This window comes from Manduca sexta, chromosome 8 (assembly GCF_014839805.1).
Source record: "Manduca sexta isolate Smith_Timp_Sample1 chromosome 8, JHU_Msex_v1.0, whole genome shotgun sequence".
Lineage (NCBI taxonomy): Eukaryota > Metazoa > Arthropoda > Insecta > Lepidoptera > Sphingidae > Manduca > Manduca sexta.
The window spans coordinates 8,563,409-8,577,536 of NC_051122.1; the positions used below are offsets into that span (position 1 = coordinate 8,563,409).

The following is a 14,128-nucleotide window of genomic DNA, read 5'->3' on the forward strand; positions in this document are numbered from 1 at the left end:
TACTTTAAGCGGAGACGCATTTTCAATATGAAATTAATTAAACAATATCCTTGTTATAAAAAAATTCAATCAACCAAATTAAGGATAACATGTTATAGAAATATGATGTTTATGTTTTTTCTATATGTATTATAAAATATATAGATAGTTTCTCAAAATACGATTAGCGCACTGTTTTGCTGTGGGTAGGGGGTTAAGTCTTTTAAACACTTTGAAAGCACTATATATGTTTCATTTGATACAGACAAAGATGGCCGCATACTAAAATTCTTCACATAGAAAATACAGACGTAGAATATCAATATTAGTGGTACATCCTTGAGCGCCAACGAGATTATTGACCTTGGTTACATAAATTCTAGAATACCAGTAAAATATCTTTGAATCTCATCATGACTTGCGTTTTTGTAAACCAAGATATACTTAACTAGCTGGCGAATAATATTTATACAGAATATTTTTTATGCATTGAAAAACATGATATGATTTGTCTAAATTGGTAAGAACAATAATGTACAAAAATCGTAGAATATCTAATTTGGTGGTTGGTATGCTGGTGGAAGGATATATGTGTTCCTGACAATGGCAATATCTACTAAAGACCAAACAACCCCTAAGCTTATTCCTATACTTTTCTTTTAAGATCTTCGTAACATCTTTGGTTACTGAAGAATTACAGTTTGTATGGTGAATATTACTTCACAGGTAACAAAAACCTAATTTACAAGCTTTTTGGGTTTTGTATTTCTTCTGGTACGTCATTATTCCGTTTTGGAAGATTCCGAGTGATTCCTCAATTTATTGTACAGTGACGTAAAAAGATGTTGATGTAATCGCCGGTTTTGATGGCACCATACGTGGAACTACGCCAGCTCCACAAAAGTTACTAAGCAAACTCAGTAAATACTCCGCTATTTATTGTTTTATTACCATGTTCTCTACGTATCTCCGTATATAAATTATATAAACTTTTATCTCGGTTGGCAGGCGATGCCTTTCAGATATTCACATTGTGTGGAGTCGGAATAGCAGACTTGTCGCCGCCATCCACTGTCCTCGATGGAATTCACGCGATATAATAGAAAGCCAGCTGAATGGACTCAATGTTCGTATTATTTTTGAATTTGTTCAAGCTACCTATATTTATAGCTATATACGTAATAGACTGATGATTTTTGTTGTGCAACACGAAGTTTTGTTGCAAGTATAATTAAAAACGTGTGGTAAAAAGTATCAAAATCGCATTTTTTATAAACGCGGAGTTAAAACCGGTTAGTCATGTTTGTTTCTAGTTTTGCATGGAAACGTGACTACAATAAATGATGGCAAGAATAGCGAAATTTAAGAATGTTTAAACTGAAGCGTAGTATCCGTCAATTGTGTCCAGAACTATGCCGGCCTCTTAATGGTTGAAAACCAGATAACTTCGTAAAGTGACTTCTTGGAATGAGTGTATTTTAAGCAATCGCTCGGTCCGCCATCAACCTATAGCCAGTGCTGAATGACTATCATTAGTCGCTGTAATTGTTTTCTTAGACAGAAGATGAAACTGACCTTTCTGTAGACAATCCTGTGCCTTTTAATAAAGTTTTTACTGAACAATCATTGGTTAGTCCTAATGTAGGCATAAGTAATATTATAATCCCATTTTGGCTAGCTACTCACAATAGCACGCGGCTCCGTCGGCTTGTAAAAGTTTTTCGGAGATAAGAGTTCCGCTTTATATTTTTACCGGATAAAAAGTAGCATATCGCACTCAGGAATAATGTAGCCGTGAAAAAAAATCAAAATGGGTTTAGGAGTTCCTGAGATTAGCGCGTTCAAACAAATAACTCTTCAGCTTTATATATTAGCATAGATAAGCCTTTCGCTAGGTGGGCGAGCAACAATTCTTTTTATTCGTTTAGTCGGAGAAAACCTAATTTTCGCTACCGTTCAGCCCGAGAAGAGGTTGGGCAATTATATTTGACTAACAATATTATGCTTAACATCAAGCCGTACGAGAAAAATAGTGTCATCTCTGCGATATTTGATTGATTGCCCGATATGACCAGAACACGATTAATCTGGTATCAGTGCAATCAGTAACTTAAGTGGATTGATGAATTGGATTGAGATATTATACACTAAACATAAAACCTTCATGCAAATCACTGATTAAATTAATACCATATTGATTGTATATTGGTGACGTAACACATTGTGTAAACAGACGCATTTCCTACTTAAATGATATCTTCAGAACATAAGACGGCTGTACACTGAGCTCAGAAGCCTCTACGTAGCGGAAGACGGTGTGAGCATCCACAGTAAAAGCAGAAAGATCAACCACATTGCTGTTCACCTCAGTCTTGTAGGATGAATTTAGATACACACTATTATGGTGCGGAGGGCGCAACTACCCTCGCTGTGTACAAGTTATAATGGTCTCATTAGCGTCAAGCAAGATCCGTATCACGAAATCACGTGTATTTATCTGAATCTTATTTGGTCTCCTTCTGCCATTCGATCGATTCAAATCTAAATTTGAGAAGTGATAGTAATACAGGGTCATTCTGACATAGCGTTACTAAACGAAACTACATACTTATCTGCTTGAAAATAACATTTGATAACAAGTTAAGTGTCTCATATAAAAGTGTAAGTTACAAACAAAATAAATATCAATAAAAAATATTTTAATTTTAGGCGCCCCAAAGCCACTAATATTTTTTAAGAGAATTCGTTGCAGCGGCAATATCCCACTTTTAGTCAGAAATACACTCACACCCCATATTCGTATACACTGCAAAATGTATAACAATAACCAGAAAACTAAAATTTTGTTTTTTGTTGAAAATATTCGTTATTTCTGGGTATTTTTTGGAAGAACGTTTTATTTTTTTTTATTAAAGCAATGTCAAAAGAACCCGGTATATACGGTTTTATTAAACTAACTTCAAAAAAAGTTGTCACGAACAATCACGATGACGCAAATCAAGAGACTAACAGAATAGTAGTAATATATCCTACCAACAAATCTTCTACAAGAAAATATGTAACGAACAACCACAGTCTTGACATATTTGTGTCAAAGCGGGATGTGATTTGGCCTTATCCCGCGTTTAGATACGTCTGTCGTCTGATGCTCGTCGTCACGTTGCCTCGGTTTGACATCTAGTATAAGTTTTCCACCCATTTCTATCTCAGGAATGACTGTGTCTACAAGAAAAATAAGCTATTAAGCGGGCGATATTGCACCGCGAATAAAACGTTGTATAAAGTACGTATGTGACTTACAACCATTTGCAATAAACGATCCCAATCTTAATCTTCAATCCGTTTCCGAGGATAAACCAATCAAAATAAGTCATTTATAAGTATGTCAAAAAATTCGTTTTATCTGATTGGTCCGTTTTTAAATTAGATCGAAAAACGCGATTAGGATCGTTTATTGAAAACGAATCTCAAATCTGTATGTTAGAATATATAAAACAAGGATGGTGGAGAATTAATTTGAAGAGACATTTGGTGGAAAGGTAATAATGCAAGGCGAGCGTTACCACTAGCGGAATAAGGGCGGCCGGTAGGGGCGGTTCGCCCCGAGTACTAAGTGCTAAGAGATTAACTTCAACTCACTTTTATGGCCAAAGAATAATTGACAGAAAACTATATAGAAAAAAATTATACTGTTGTTTACTACGTGTGTAACTTTCGTGTCAGCATTGTTTTTACCCGGGGGTGCAAGGGGTGCGTGACATCCGAGCGCGAGGTCCACGGGAACTTAAGCCGATCGCCCACCCAAAATAATAATATATATACTTGCCCACTGCTGAACACGGGCCTCCTCTACTACTGAGAGGGATAAGGCCTTAGTCCACCACGCTGGCCTAGTGCGGATTGGTAGACTTCACACATCCTCAAAATTCCTATAGAGAACTTCTCAGATGTGCAAGTTTCCTCACGATGTTTTCCTTCACCGTTAAAGCGAACGATAAATTCACAAAGAATACACACATGATTTATTTAGAAAAGTCAGAGGTGTGTGCCCGTGGGATTTGAACCTGCGGATATTGGTCTTGGCAGTCCGTTTCACACCCAACTAGGCTATCGCCGCTCTTGAAATGATAATTAACGAATAAATAAAAACAAAAAGAATTTTAGTCATTTTCGTATTTAATAATATTTCTTGTTGTGCTAGGTGTAACACCGCTCCGGGTTCTAACTCATGCTACGCATCCAATGAGCGTTGAATATCTATCCTGAACATTGTGTAAGTAGGTCAAGGTTTCGAAAAGATATGGAGCTTCATGTATTGTCGATGGAAGAATAGGATATCTCGCTACGCTATAGTGCTGCTGTGTAGACGTTTAAATACCATAATATCCTATGTTTATGTATAACTAGGTGTTGCTCGCCGCTTCGCTCGTGTGGAAAAATTTTCCTGATACCAAATTCCTTAAAATACTATAACGATTAACAGCGCCATCTGTCCGACGTCAGCGCCATTTTAAGTACATTAAATAATTCCATTATTACCCATAGTAGCAAAATACCGGGATAAAAAGTAGCTTATGTATTAATCCAAGACACGGTCACACACCCGTGTGCAAAATTTTAACCAAATCCATAATGATTTCATATGTTTATGCCGAAGGTTAGACATTAAAATTAAACAATTTTTTGGATTTTATCGCGATTTTTATATTTTAATTTTCTTCCGACGTTTCCGAATTGAAAAAGGTTGTATATTGTAAAGTGTAGGTAGATATTGTAACTTTGACTTCGCGGATGACCAACACCTCAGTGCCCCCCGTGGCCACGATGGCTGTAAAGTCTTCGAAATGTCGGGAAAAAATTTAAATATAAAAACCTCGGTAAAATCCGAAAAAATTGTTTATTCTAATGTTTTAACCCAATCAGTTTTATTGTTTCCGCGTTTACTTTTAACAAACATCTAAACATTTACCCAAACTTTTGCATTTATAATATTTGTATGAAGTAAGATATCTTATGTATGCATCTTGTATTCAGAATAATCACGATAACGTCTGTAACTTTACTATAGGATATATTGTTAATCAAATATCTTAAATTCTTTGCAATATTAAAACTTTTAGAATACAATGTACCTATTATCACTTTGTTTGTTTTCTGTTATAATTGTGTTATTCTAATGGGTACAATGGTAGATATAACAAAAATGCGATATAAGACATGTTACCTAACATAGCTGGGGGAATGTGGGTGCACTTCTGCTTACCCCTGAAAGCGTAGCATATGTAAATACGGGATGAAAATAAAATAATTATATTGTTATAATTCTGTGGTATTTATTTCTTACATATCTGTGGTAGTCATTTGATAATGTATTAAATTTTCTTGCATTCTCTTAAGAAAGGAAAATTTGTAAATAGTAATACAAAATTTTATGATAAGTTACTTATAATCTAACCGCCAATAATATTATTTAAAAACAAGAATAAATTGTAGTTAACTTATCAGTAAAATTAAATGACCTTTTTTATAGTATGTGAGTTTATTTACAAATAAAATTATAAATCTCGAAATGGTTCTAAGATTATCGTAATAAATTATTGTTACAATATCAAAAATCGTTTACAGCTACACACATAATAATATACAATATTATGTATACTACTTAAGCTACTAGTAAAACCGGTTACTCTTCATATATGTAAATTTACGATCATCTAATAAATACGGTAGCTTCATAGCAATTGCAATAATTTATACTTAAAAAAATATAGGTACTACTTCAAATGTTTAAACAAACATTAAGCCAGCATGCCTAATTTTGAGACAAGTTGAGCGTTGAGGATTCGTCGTGCGACAGGCATGTGGGAAATACATTAATATTAATCCAAATGCTCGTTTGTTACATTATAATAGTCAAGATTGTGAATAGTATCAACATGTAGCAGTTTTCTCACAATGTTAAATACAGGTTCCTCAAAAATCAATTTTGACACACAAATGTAGCGGGCCAATATTAGCATATTTTAAAAGTAGATTTTTTTTAAAATCAGTAGTAAAGAAAATTCAAACAATAAAATTTTCCGGTTATTCTATCACAGCACTAACACGCGTAGTTTATCGTCGAAGAGCCAAAGAATATTCAAGACTTAACTGGTTTTCGTGGTATAAGTTTTAATTGTATTCCGTTTTTGGGTCCGACGATAACTCTCTTCGGTTCGATTTCCATGATTGGCGGTGTGTTCTTGGACGGTTCCACTCGGACCTTGGACAGCAGCTTCACAAGCCCCGTAGCACCCTGCAGTCTGGCGAATCGCATACCTGAGAAACAAACGTAGTATTTAAATTAGATTTATTTGGGTCCTAAATATCAATAGACACTATCACAACGGAACACACACCGTGGAAAATTAGTGTGTGTATACTTAAATATATACATAATGACATTTTTACGACACTTAAAATAATTTAGATTATGTTGTTTTACACGTATTTGCTTATAAATATTTTTTATTTAGGCTCAATCGTTGCTAATATGTTCCCAAAACGAACAGTTGTCTGTCTCTTTGAGTGGTTTAATCTTGGACAACTTGGACCAACGTTGACGGGATAACCACGGAGGTTTCCTGACGATGCAACGAGTAATGTAGGCTAACCTTTGTTCTGGAGAATGCAAGCGTTCCCTCGGGATAGTGTTTAATCACAGTAGCGTACGTGGCAAATACAATCATAGTAAATGGAATACCAGATATTAAAACGTCTTAACTGAGTGAGATAAATACGTAACAATATGAAGACTTAAATATGGTCTGCTACACAAAATGTTCTGTCAAAGCACTATTACTATCATGGAAAATTTGGAATTGGTTTAACGAACAGACATGTATGTGAATTTTTTATCAACGTTTTTATTCTGCTTTGGAGTAAATAGCCATGTATAAATTATATTTTTGTTTAGTTGTATAGGTACTATTCTTAAAAAATAAAACTGCTGCAGAAAATTAATATACGTCAAATAAGTACTTATCTAAAAAATACGTCGTAGTGATTTAAAATTCAATGACCTTGACAATAATAGATTAGGTATTCGTATTAGTATGAAACGCGCCACATGATCATACAAGCAAATTATAAATAGATAGAAAAAAAATATTAATGTAATCTGCGAATTAGAAAAAATGGTCTCAACTATACACACATTTATACAATGACAAGCCTTATCATTATTAAGTCTGCTCTTAAGTATTTTTGCGGAAAAAGAACTAAACAGCGATTAGATATATTTTTTTAAGTAAGCGGTTGGCATTTTATATTTTTTTAAATAAATAACTAATATCAGAACTATCTATTTTAATAATTTCCTTACCTAGCAGTATCAAATATTAGATATTTATTTAGTTATTGATATTTCTGCCAATAGCATAAAGTGTTTGTATAATAATATAACTATACAAAATCTTACCTATACAGTTTCTCGGTCCAGTACCAAATGGTATATAAGCACAGGGATGTCTTTTACCCGCATTTTCAGGAGTAAATCTCTCTGGATCAAATATGTGAGGTTTAGGAAAGTATTTTTCGTCGTTTTGGATTCCCATGGGCGATATTAAAACGGTCATCCCTTTTTTAACTACCACATCAGTACCGGGAATCTTATAGTCCGCTTTAGCGTTCCTTTGAAGTGGCTCAACAATTGGGTACTTTCTAAGGGTTTCATCAAAAACTCTATCCAAGTACGACATACTCTTGATTGTATCGTAATCTACAACTCCATTGTTTGCTGCCAAAGTGTCATCTATTTCTGCTAAAAGTTTATTCTGTATGTCAGGATTCATAGCTAGCTCATACAACAAAAATGAGACAGTTGTGGCGGTGGTTTCATAGCCTGCCACGTAGAAAACAAACGCTTGAGCTGCTATTACATCTTCAGAAATTGCTAAGGATAGTCTTTCTCTTTCGTCATTACGTTTTGTGGTCTCGATGTGTCCTTGTTGTCTCAATTCCAATAATAAGTCCATGAAATCTTTTCGGTTGGAGGGTACTCCCCCTCTTTGTGTCATAACACTTTTCACAAGGTCATAGAAGAAATCCTTTACAGTCTGGGGGAAGAGTGACTGGTTCAATTTTTTTAAAATACCTGGGAACATCATATCCAATTCGGTTGCGTAGGTACCTTGCAGGATTAATTTATCAATCAAAAGGAGAGTGTCGAGCTTGTCATAAAGAGTGTCGATGTCAACACCGAAGGCGCAAGCGGCAATTGTACCCATAGTATACTTTTGAATAAGACTGTGAACTTCTTGTTCCGGTTGATCATAACATAACTTCTCCACGTAGTTGGAGAACTTGTCCGCACGTTCAGTGATTAGGTAAAGCATATTCTTCAGTTTACCTGATGTAAATATTGGCGTGAAACGATTTCTCAGGGTTCTCCAAGTATCACCATCTGCGTGGAACAAATTAACTCCCAAGCCTTCTTTGCTAAACTCCACGCCGCGGTCAGAAAACACGTCAAAATCTTTGATCATTATATGTTTAATAACATCTAGATCGCGGAGTAATAGGCACGGTGTAGTCATTCGGTAAATTCCAACAACTTTTTCATTAGGGAACTGGTTATATAATTCTTGGAAAACAATACCAATGTTCTTACTTCTGAGTGTCGACTCTTTTAAATTTCCGAACAACGCGACTGGCTCTGGACCGGCGACATTTCTTGATTTCCAGTAGTTAAAGGTTCTTGTGAAGTAAGCATATAATGCTACTGCTGCCGTCACTATCCCGAGAGCTAAGTATAATAGCAACATGATTAATAACAGTTACTACTTCTCGCGCTAGACAGAGACCGTAATGACTTGCCGAAATATGATGAGACTACTTATATACCGTGGTCACTAGTGGCACCAATGATCGACAAGCACCAGTAATCGTCATTATTGTTCATTAGGATCATATTTTAATTGACAAATAAAATTTACTCGTGGAATATAACGTGGGATACACGAGGTAATTTTTTATGCATATAATACTTCAATTGTTCATTTTTTATATTTAGTGCAGATTTTAATTTATTTGAGGAATATTTTTTATCTGGTCAATGAAAAATCGGCTCCTAATCAAAGAAACCTAGGTTATGGAACCGTATTTAAAATTTATAGACATGCCCTTTTTTGTAATGTAGTTTTATGACGAGACAAGCATGCCGGAACACAATAATGCATACTCATTGCCGCTTAGCAGTAGAAATAGACAGTGCGGTACCTAAACAGACGGACCCTCGCAAAAGAGACCTAACACCAGTGACCTTGAATAATATATTTACTGGCTGTCCAGAGAGATTTCAAAACATTCCAAATTTATTTTTTTAAATTGTTTTTTATAAATGGACCAGTTATGATAGCAAAAAAACTTAAGTATGTACGTATATTAGAAACTAACTTTTGCTCGCGGGTTCGCCCGCGTGAAAGACTTTTCCGGGAAAAAAGTCCCGCTATATATTGTACGGGTATAGAAAGTAGCCATTGTCCTTCCTAGGGTCTCAAACTATCTCCATACTAAATTTCATAGATCTATTGGGAAGTTTTTGAGTTTATTGCGTTTAGTCAGGCAGACAGATGCGACGGGGTACTTAGTTATGTAATATATTTTTAGAACTTTGTAAAGGAACAATTCCGTCATACAGGACTGTTGTTGACTGAATAAATTTTCCCCGATTTTGAAATATTTTCCATTGATGCTCCGCACCTATTTATTGGTCATAGCGGGATGTTATATAGCCTCCAACAGTAAAATAATTTTTCACTTCAAAGCAGTAATTCCTGACATTAGCGCGTTCAACAAACTCCTCAGCTTTTTATAATAGTATAGATATATATTTAAGGAAATGCGTAGTAGAAATAACATTATTTTACTATATATATAATTCTTTGTAATACTTAATATTTGTGTTTTCTCGGTAATGTGAACACCGAGAAAATTGTTATGATTTCTAAATTTAAAAGATATTTTTTTTTCACCAAAGCATACTATGTCCAACTGAAATATCAACCATCAAAATGACTCCTCGAGACTTATTTTTTTGCGAACAAAGATAACACGTATAATTAGTTTGCGCGGTATTGATACATAAGTATCTATAGATAACTGAACAAGGCTTATGACGTCACTCGCAATATGGTGCGGAAGAAGAAAGAGGAAGCAAGAAAACTACGCTTCTTACCCATTATTAAAAATATAAATCATGGCTTAATTTTAACCAAAGAGCTGGTGTGTGACCAGTATGTTTCTTGATCATTGTACGCAAGTGCACTTGAGAAATGACCAAAGCGTGATGTGTGCGTTGTATACGGGGGACAAGTGCGAACGCCAACCCTCCTACGTTGCACGTGGGCTCAGTTTGTTTCTCCCTTAACTTTAACGTTTACGTTAAACAAAATAGTCCTCAGCTGGGACCGCGCGAGGCCCGGCAGGTTATCCGATTGGCTCCCCTGCCCTACCTCAGGTCGCCTCTGTATGAAACTGACAGTTGCTGTGGGCACTTCAGGAACTATTACAAGTTCAGCGTAGTGCTTCTTGGAAAACAATACCGCGGTACCCCAGTGTAAGTTAAATTTTCAATAGAATGCGAATATAGTAAGTTCTACCGCACCTCTAAACAACTAAATAACCCCTGGGCCCTTATTCTCTATCCCGCGCGTTATTTTAACAGTGCGTAACAAGCACGTAACACAACGCATCATGTTTAGGACTATAGAAATTTGGCTTACAGAATACCATTTCACGCACATTTCTCGAAAATAACATGACATGGCCGCGTTACGCGTTACACTATCATACAGAATAAGGGCCCAGGTGTAAGTCTAAATTGCATTTCATTTCTTTTCTGTCATTATAGTTTGTTATATTTACATAAATATTATCTGCTTTTAAGATAAGTAGGTATAATAGTATGTTATTTTGCTTATTATTTCGAATTATTGAAATACGCATGACTGAATCGAATGAAAAGTTTAAATTGACTGGAAGTTGAAAGGTCCAATTTTCGGTGACAGTTAATGATTGTCATTCTACGAGTGGACTAGCATTATCACATCATTGTATTTTTGTAGAAATAAACAAATGACTACACAACATAATATTAATGATACGAACTGCGAAACGCACCCATCGAATGTACAGGGCTATGTCATATGAAGGGAAAGTGTAGTGTAGTTTAGATAACAAAAAATACTGAAAGAAGTCATCATTTTTATTTTAAAAGCCTTATAAACTGCCTTCAAATATTTTTGAATTATCGTCAGTCTAAATCGGGAATCGCTTCCGCGAAATGATAAGACAAAACCTTATTATGATACCTATCAAAAGGCTTGATCATAAGGTTTATTTTTCTCTAAATAACATAGTATCTTAAATAAAAGGAAGTCCATGAAATTAAACATTTATTTAAAGAAATACGTTTTGCTTACAATTAATTTAATTAAGCAAATTCTCAAAATACCTCCTATTCTGTAGTACACAAGCTTTACCTTTCCAGTAGTTGAAGTTTCTTGTGAAGTAAGTATATCAACCTACTGCTACCGTTAGTAAATAAATAAACCCAAGGGCGAACGATAATTACGCAGGAGTCGTGCGGTCCATGGCCCTGTACGGTGCCCCCGTATGGTCCGCAGCTGTGGCGCGGCGGCAAGGCCGCTTTCTGAACGCGCCACAAAGAGCGATGGCCATACGGCTGATACGGGGATACCGCACGATCTCCTGCGAGGCGGCGGGCCTCCTTGCCGGACTACCGCCATGGGGTCTCGAGGCGAAGGTCCTTGCGTCACTGTATGTGTGGCGCGGGGAGGCGCATAGCCGGGGCGTAGCTCCGCTACCGCGACAAATTGCCGCGCGGCGGACGGAGCTCCGGCAGAACCTCATGGCGGAATCGCGACAACGACTGTCGCAACCCTTGGCTGGGCACGCCACGATAGCGGCGGTAAGTCCCCTCTTCGAGGTGTGGCTGACGAGACGTCACGGCGTCCTCTCATTCCGGACGACGCAGGTACTGACCGGTCACGGCTGCTTCGGCAGGTACCTGTATCGGATCCGGGTGGAGGATACGCCCGCGTGTTTTTACTGTGCGGATCGGCCGGAGGACACGGTGGAGCATACGGTGGAGGTGTGCCCAGCTTGGGCTGAGCCCCGCCGTGTTCTCACAACGGCCATCGGTGGCGGAGACCTCTCGCGTCGGGGCCTGGTAGAAGCCATGCTCCGGGGCGAGAGAGAGTGGGGACGCAGTCACCTCCTTCTGCGAGGACGTGATGCTCGCAAAGGAGGTGGCGGAGCGGATACGGCGCCAAAGCGCCCAACGTCCCATCCGCCACGGCAGACGCACAAGACGCGGGCGTCGAACGTCTGCTGAGGATCGTCGGCCTCCGTAGGCGCGGACCGTCGGGTGACGAGCATTGGGTAGCCCGTCGCCCGAAACACCCCAACGGCCCGTGTGTTCGGCGCGTAGTGTTCCACGCGCGCCTCGAAGAGCAGTGTCAGAGTAACTTGCGGGGCTCTTTAGGGCCGGTGCCTGCCTAGGTCTCAATGCCACCGGATCTTGGACCTAGGCACATAGGCAAAGGATGGGAACACCGTAGGTTCTTAGTCGGTAAAAGTCTGACACGCCCTCCCGCCCATCCCAAGGCGGGAGATAGTCAACTGACGATTTACCTACGTAAAAAAAAAAAAAAAAAAAAAAAAAAAAAAAAAAAAAAAAAAAAGTGCGAACGATAATAGTACCATGATTAAAAACATTGTCTAACAACAAACAATTTTCGCTACGTTGATATCAGAATGATTGGCGAAATTTATATGTACACTGTACAATACATCACGTAAACAGTCCACCACTGTCCAATAGTGTCCACCAGTCTTCGACAGATACCAGTGATAGACATTTTATTAGAAAGTGATTAAAAGTAGGGAATCGTTTTTATCGATATTTGAGGTCAGATATTACACTCCCTCTTGTTATAGAATAATAGTAAGTTGTATTTCAAACGCATGTGGATACGAGACTAAGTCTATAAAGGTACAACCGTTTTTTATATTTCTGCTGCCGAAAATCAGTTAATTAATAAGTTGTATCGCTTGATGGCTAAAGAAGTTATCGCAGCGCTGTACAGAACTACGTAATTTGTATAATCTTTGAGTAATTTAAATTGTTTATGGGCATTGATTTATGTATCTATGCACTTTATATATAGAGAAGTATATGGGCGGGCTTAATGCCAAAGGCATTTCGATTTACCATCTACTAAGAAAATTCACATAAAAATGCTCCGACAAATTGATTGCTTTACACTAAATGGATATTTTGAGTGATAGTTCATCGCACATGCGGATTGCGGAACTCGAATAGACGAATGGCTCATCGTTCATACTTTAGACCAGCTGCTCCATAACATCTATCAAACATTTTTGGCCACCGAACTCTTTTGGAAAACTAAATTTTTAACGGAACGCTTCAATATTCAAAAATCTTTTTTGTATGGAATACCATATTACGAGTATTCATAATTCTTGACATTAACATTTGACTCCTGGTGGCGGGTCTACAACGTGTTTTTACATTTCATCATTTCTCGATATCAAACTTGAGTCGCATGTTGCATCTAGTACTCCATTATAGACAATATTTTTTCGAAGGACTCTTAAAGGCGTCGTGGAGACATCGTCCTTACCGATAAACTTTGAGAATAGCAGACGTATCTAGAGTTACGGCAACTATGACTAGATTTAACTGTACGTTCATAAGCTGCAAGATACCGTAGTAAATGACACTAATTATAATAGAAAATCTTATATACTCGGTAAAATTCATCGGTGCACGTATTTGTTAGACTAACAGTAAATGTTTGTGCAGAGTGGCGGGCGGAGCGCTGAGTCAATGTGGCGTGCTCGCCGAAGCTGGAGAGAGGAGCGCGCGCGGCCTGCGGGCGTCGCGGCGACCACCCCGCGCGCCCTCTAGACCTCCACACAAACCTAGACACTGCACTTTACACGGTACTTATCCATCTTCTATTAGTGGCTCTCTAACTAGTGAAGCATGACAGTTCAATATTTTTTCCTTTGTCTTGCTTACTTATTTTTTTAATAACTTTACAAGCTCTTCAAATAGACC

General features: G+C 37.5%; 2 protein-coding genes across 2 annotated transcripts in view; one reads left to right on the plus strand and one right to left on the minus strand.

Moving 5' to 3' along the window:
* Positions 1 to 14,128, plus strand: part of LOC115440068 (sodium channel protein para) — an 82,848-nt gene that overhangs the window by 28,464 nt on the left and 40,256 nt on the right. The window contains 1 exon segment of the mRNA XM_037436430.1: positions 13,871 to 14,010. The gene's annotated coding sequence lies outside the window, so the exon portion shown is untranslated.
* LOC115440071 (cytochrome P450 6B2) lies at positions 5,500 to 8,827 on the minus strand. Its single transcript, XM_030164225.2, has 2 exons — positions 7,439 to 8,827; positions 5,500 to 6,297 (listed from the first exon to the last, which is right to left on the minus strand). The coding sequence occupies exons 1-2, from the start codon at positions 8,781 to 8,783 to the stop codon at positions 6,119 to 6,121; spliced, it is 1,524 nt and encodes a 507-aa protein (XP_030020085.2). The 5' UTR covers positions 8,784 to 8,827; the 3' UTR covers positions 5,500 to 6,118.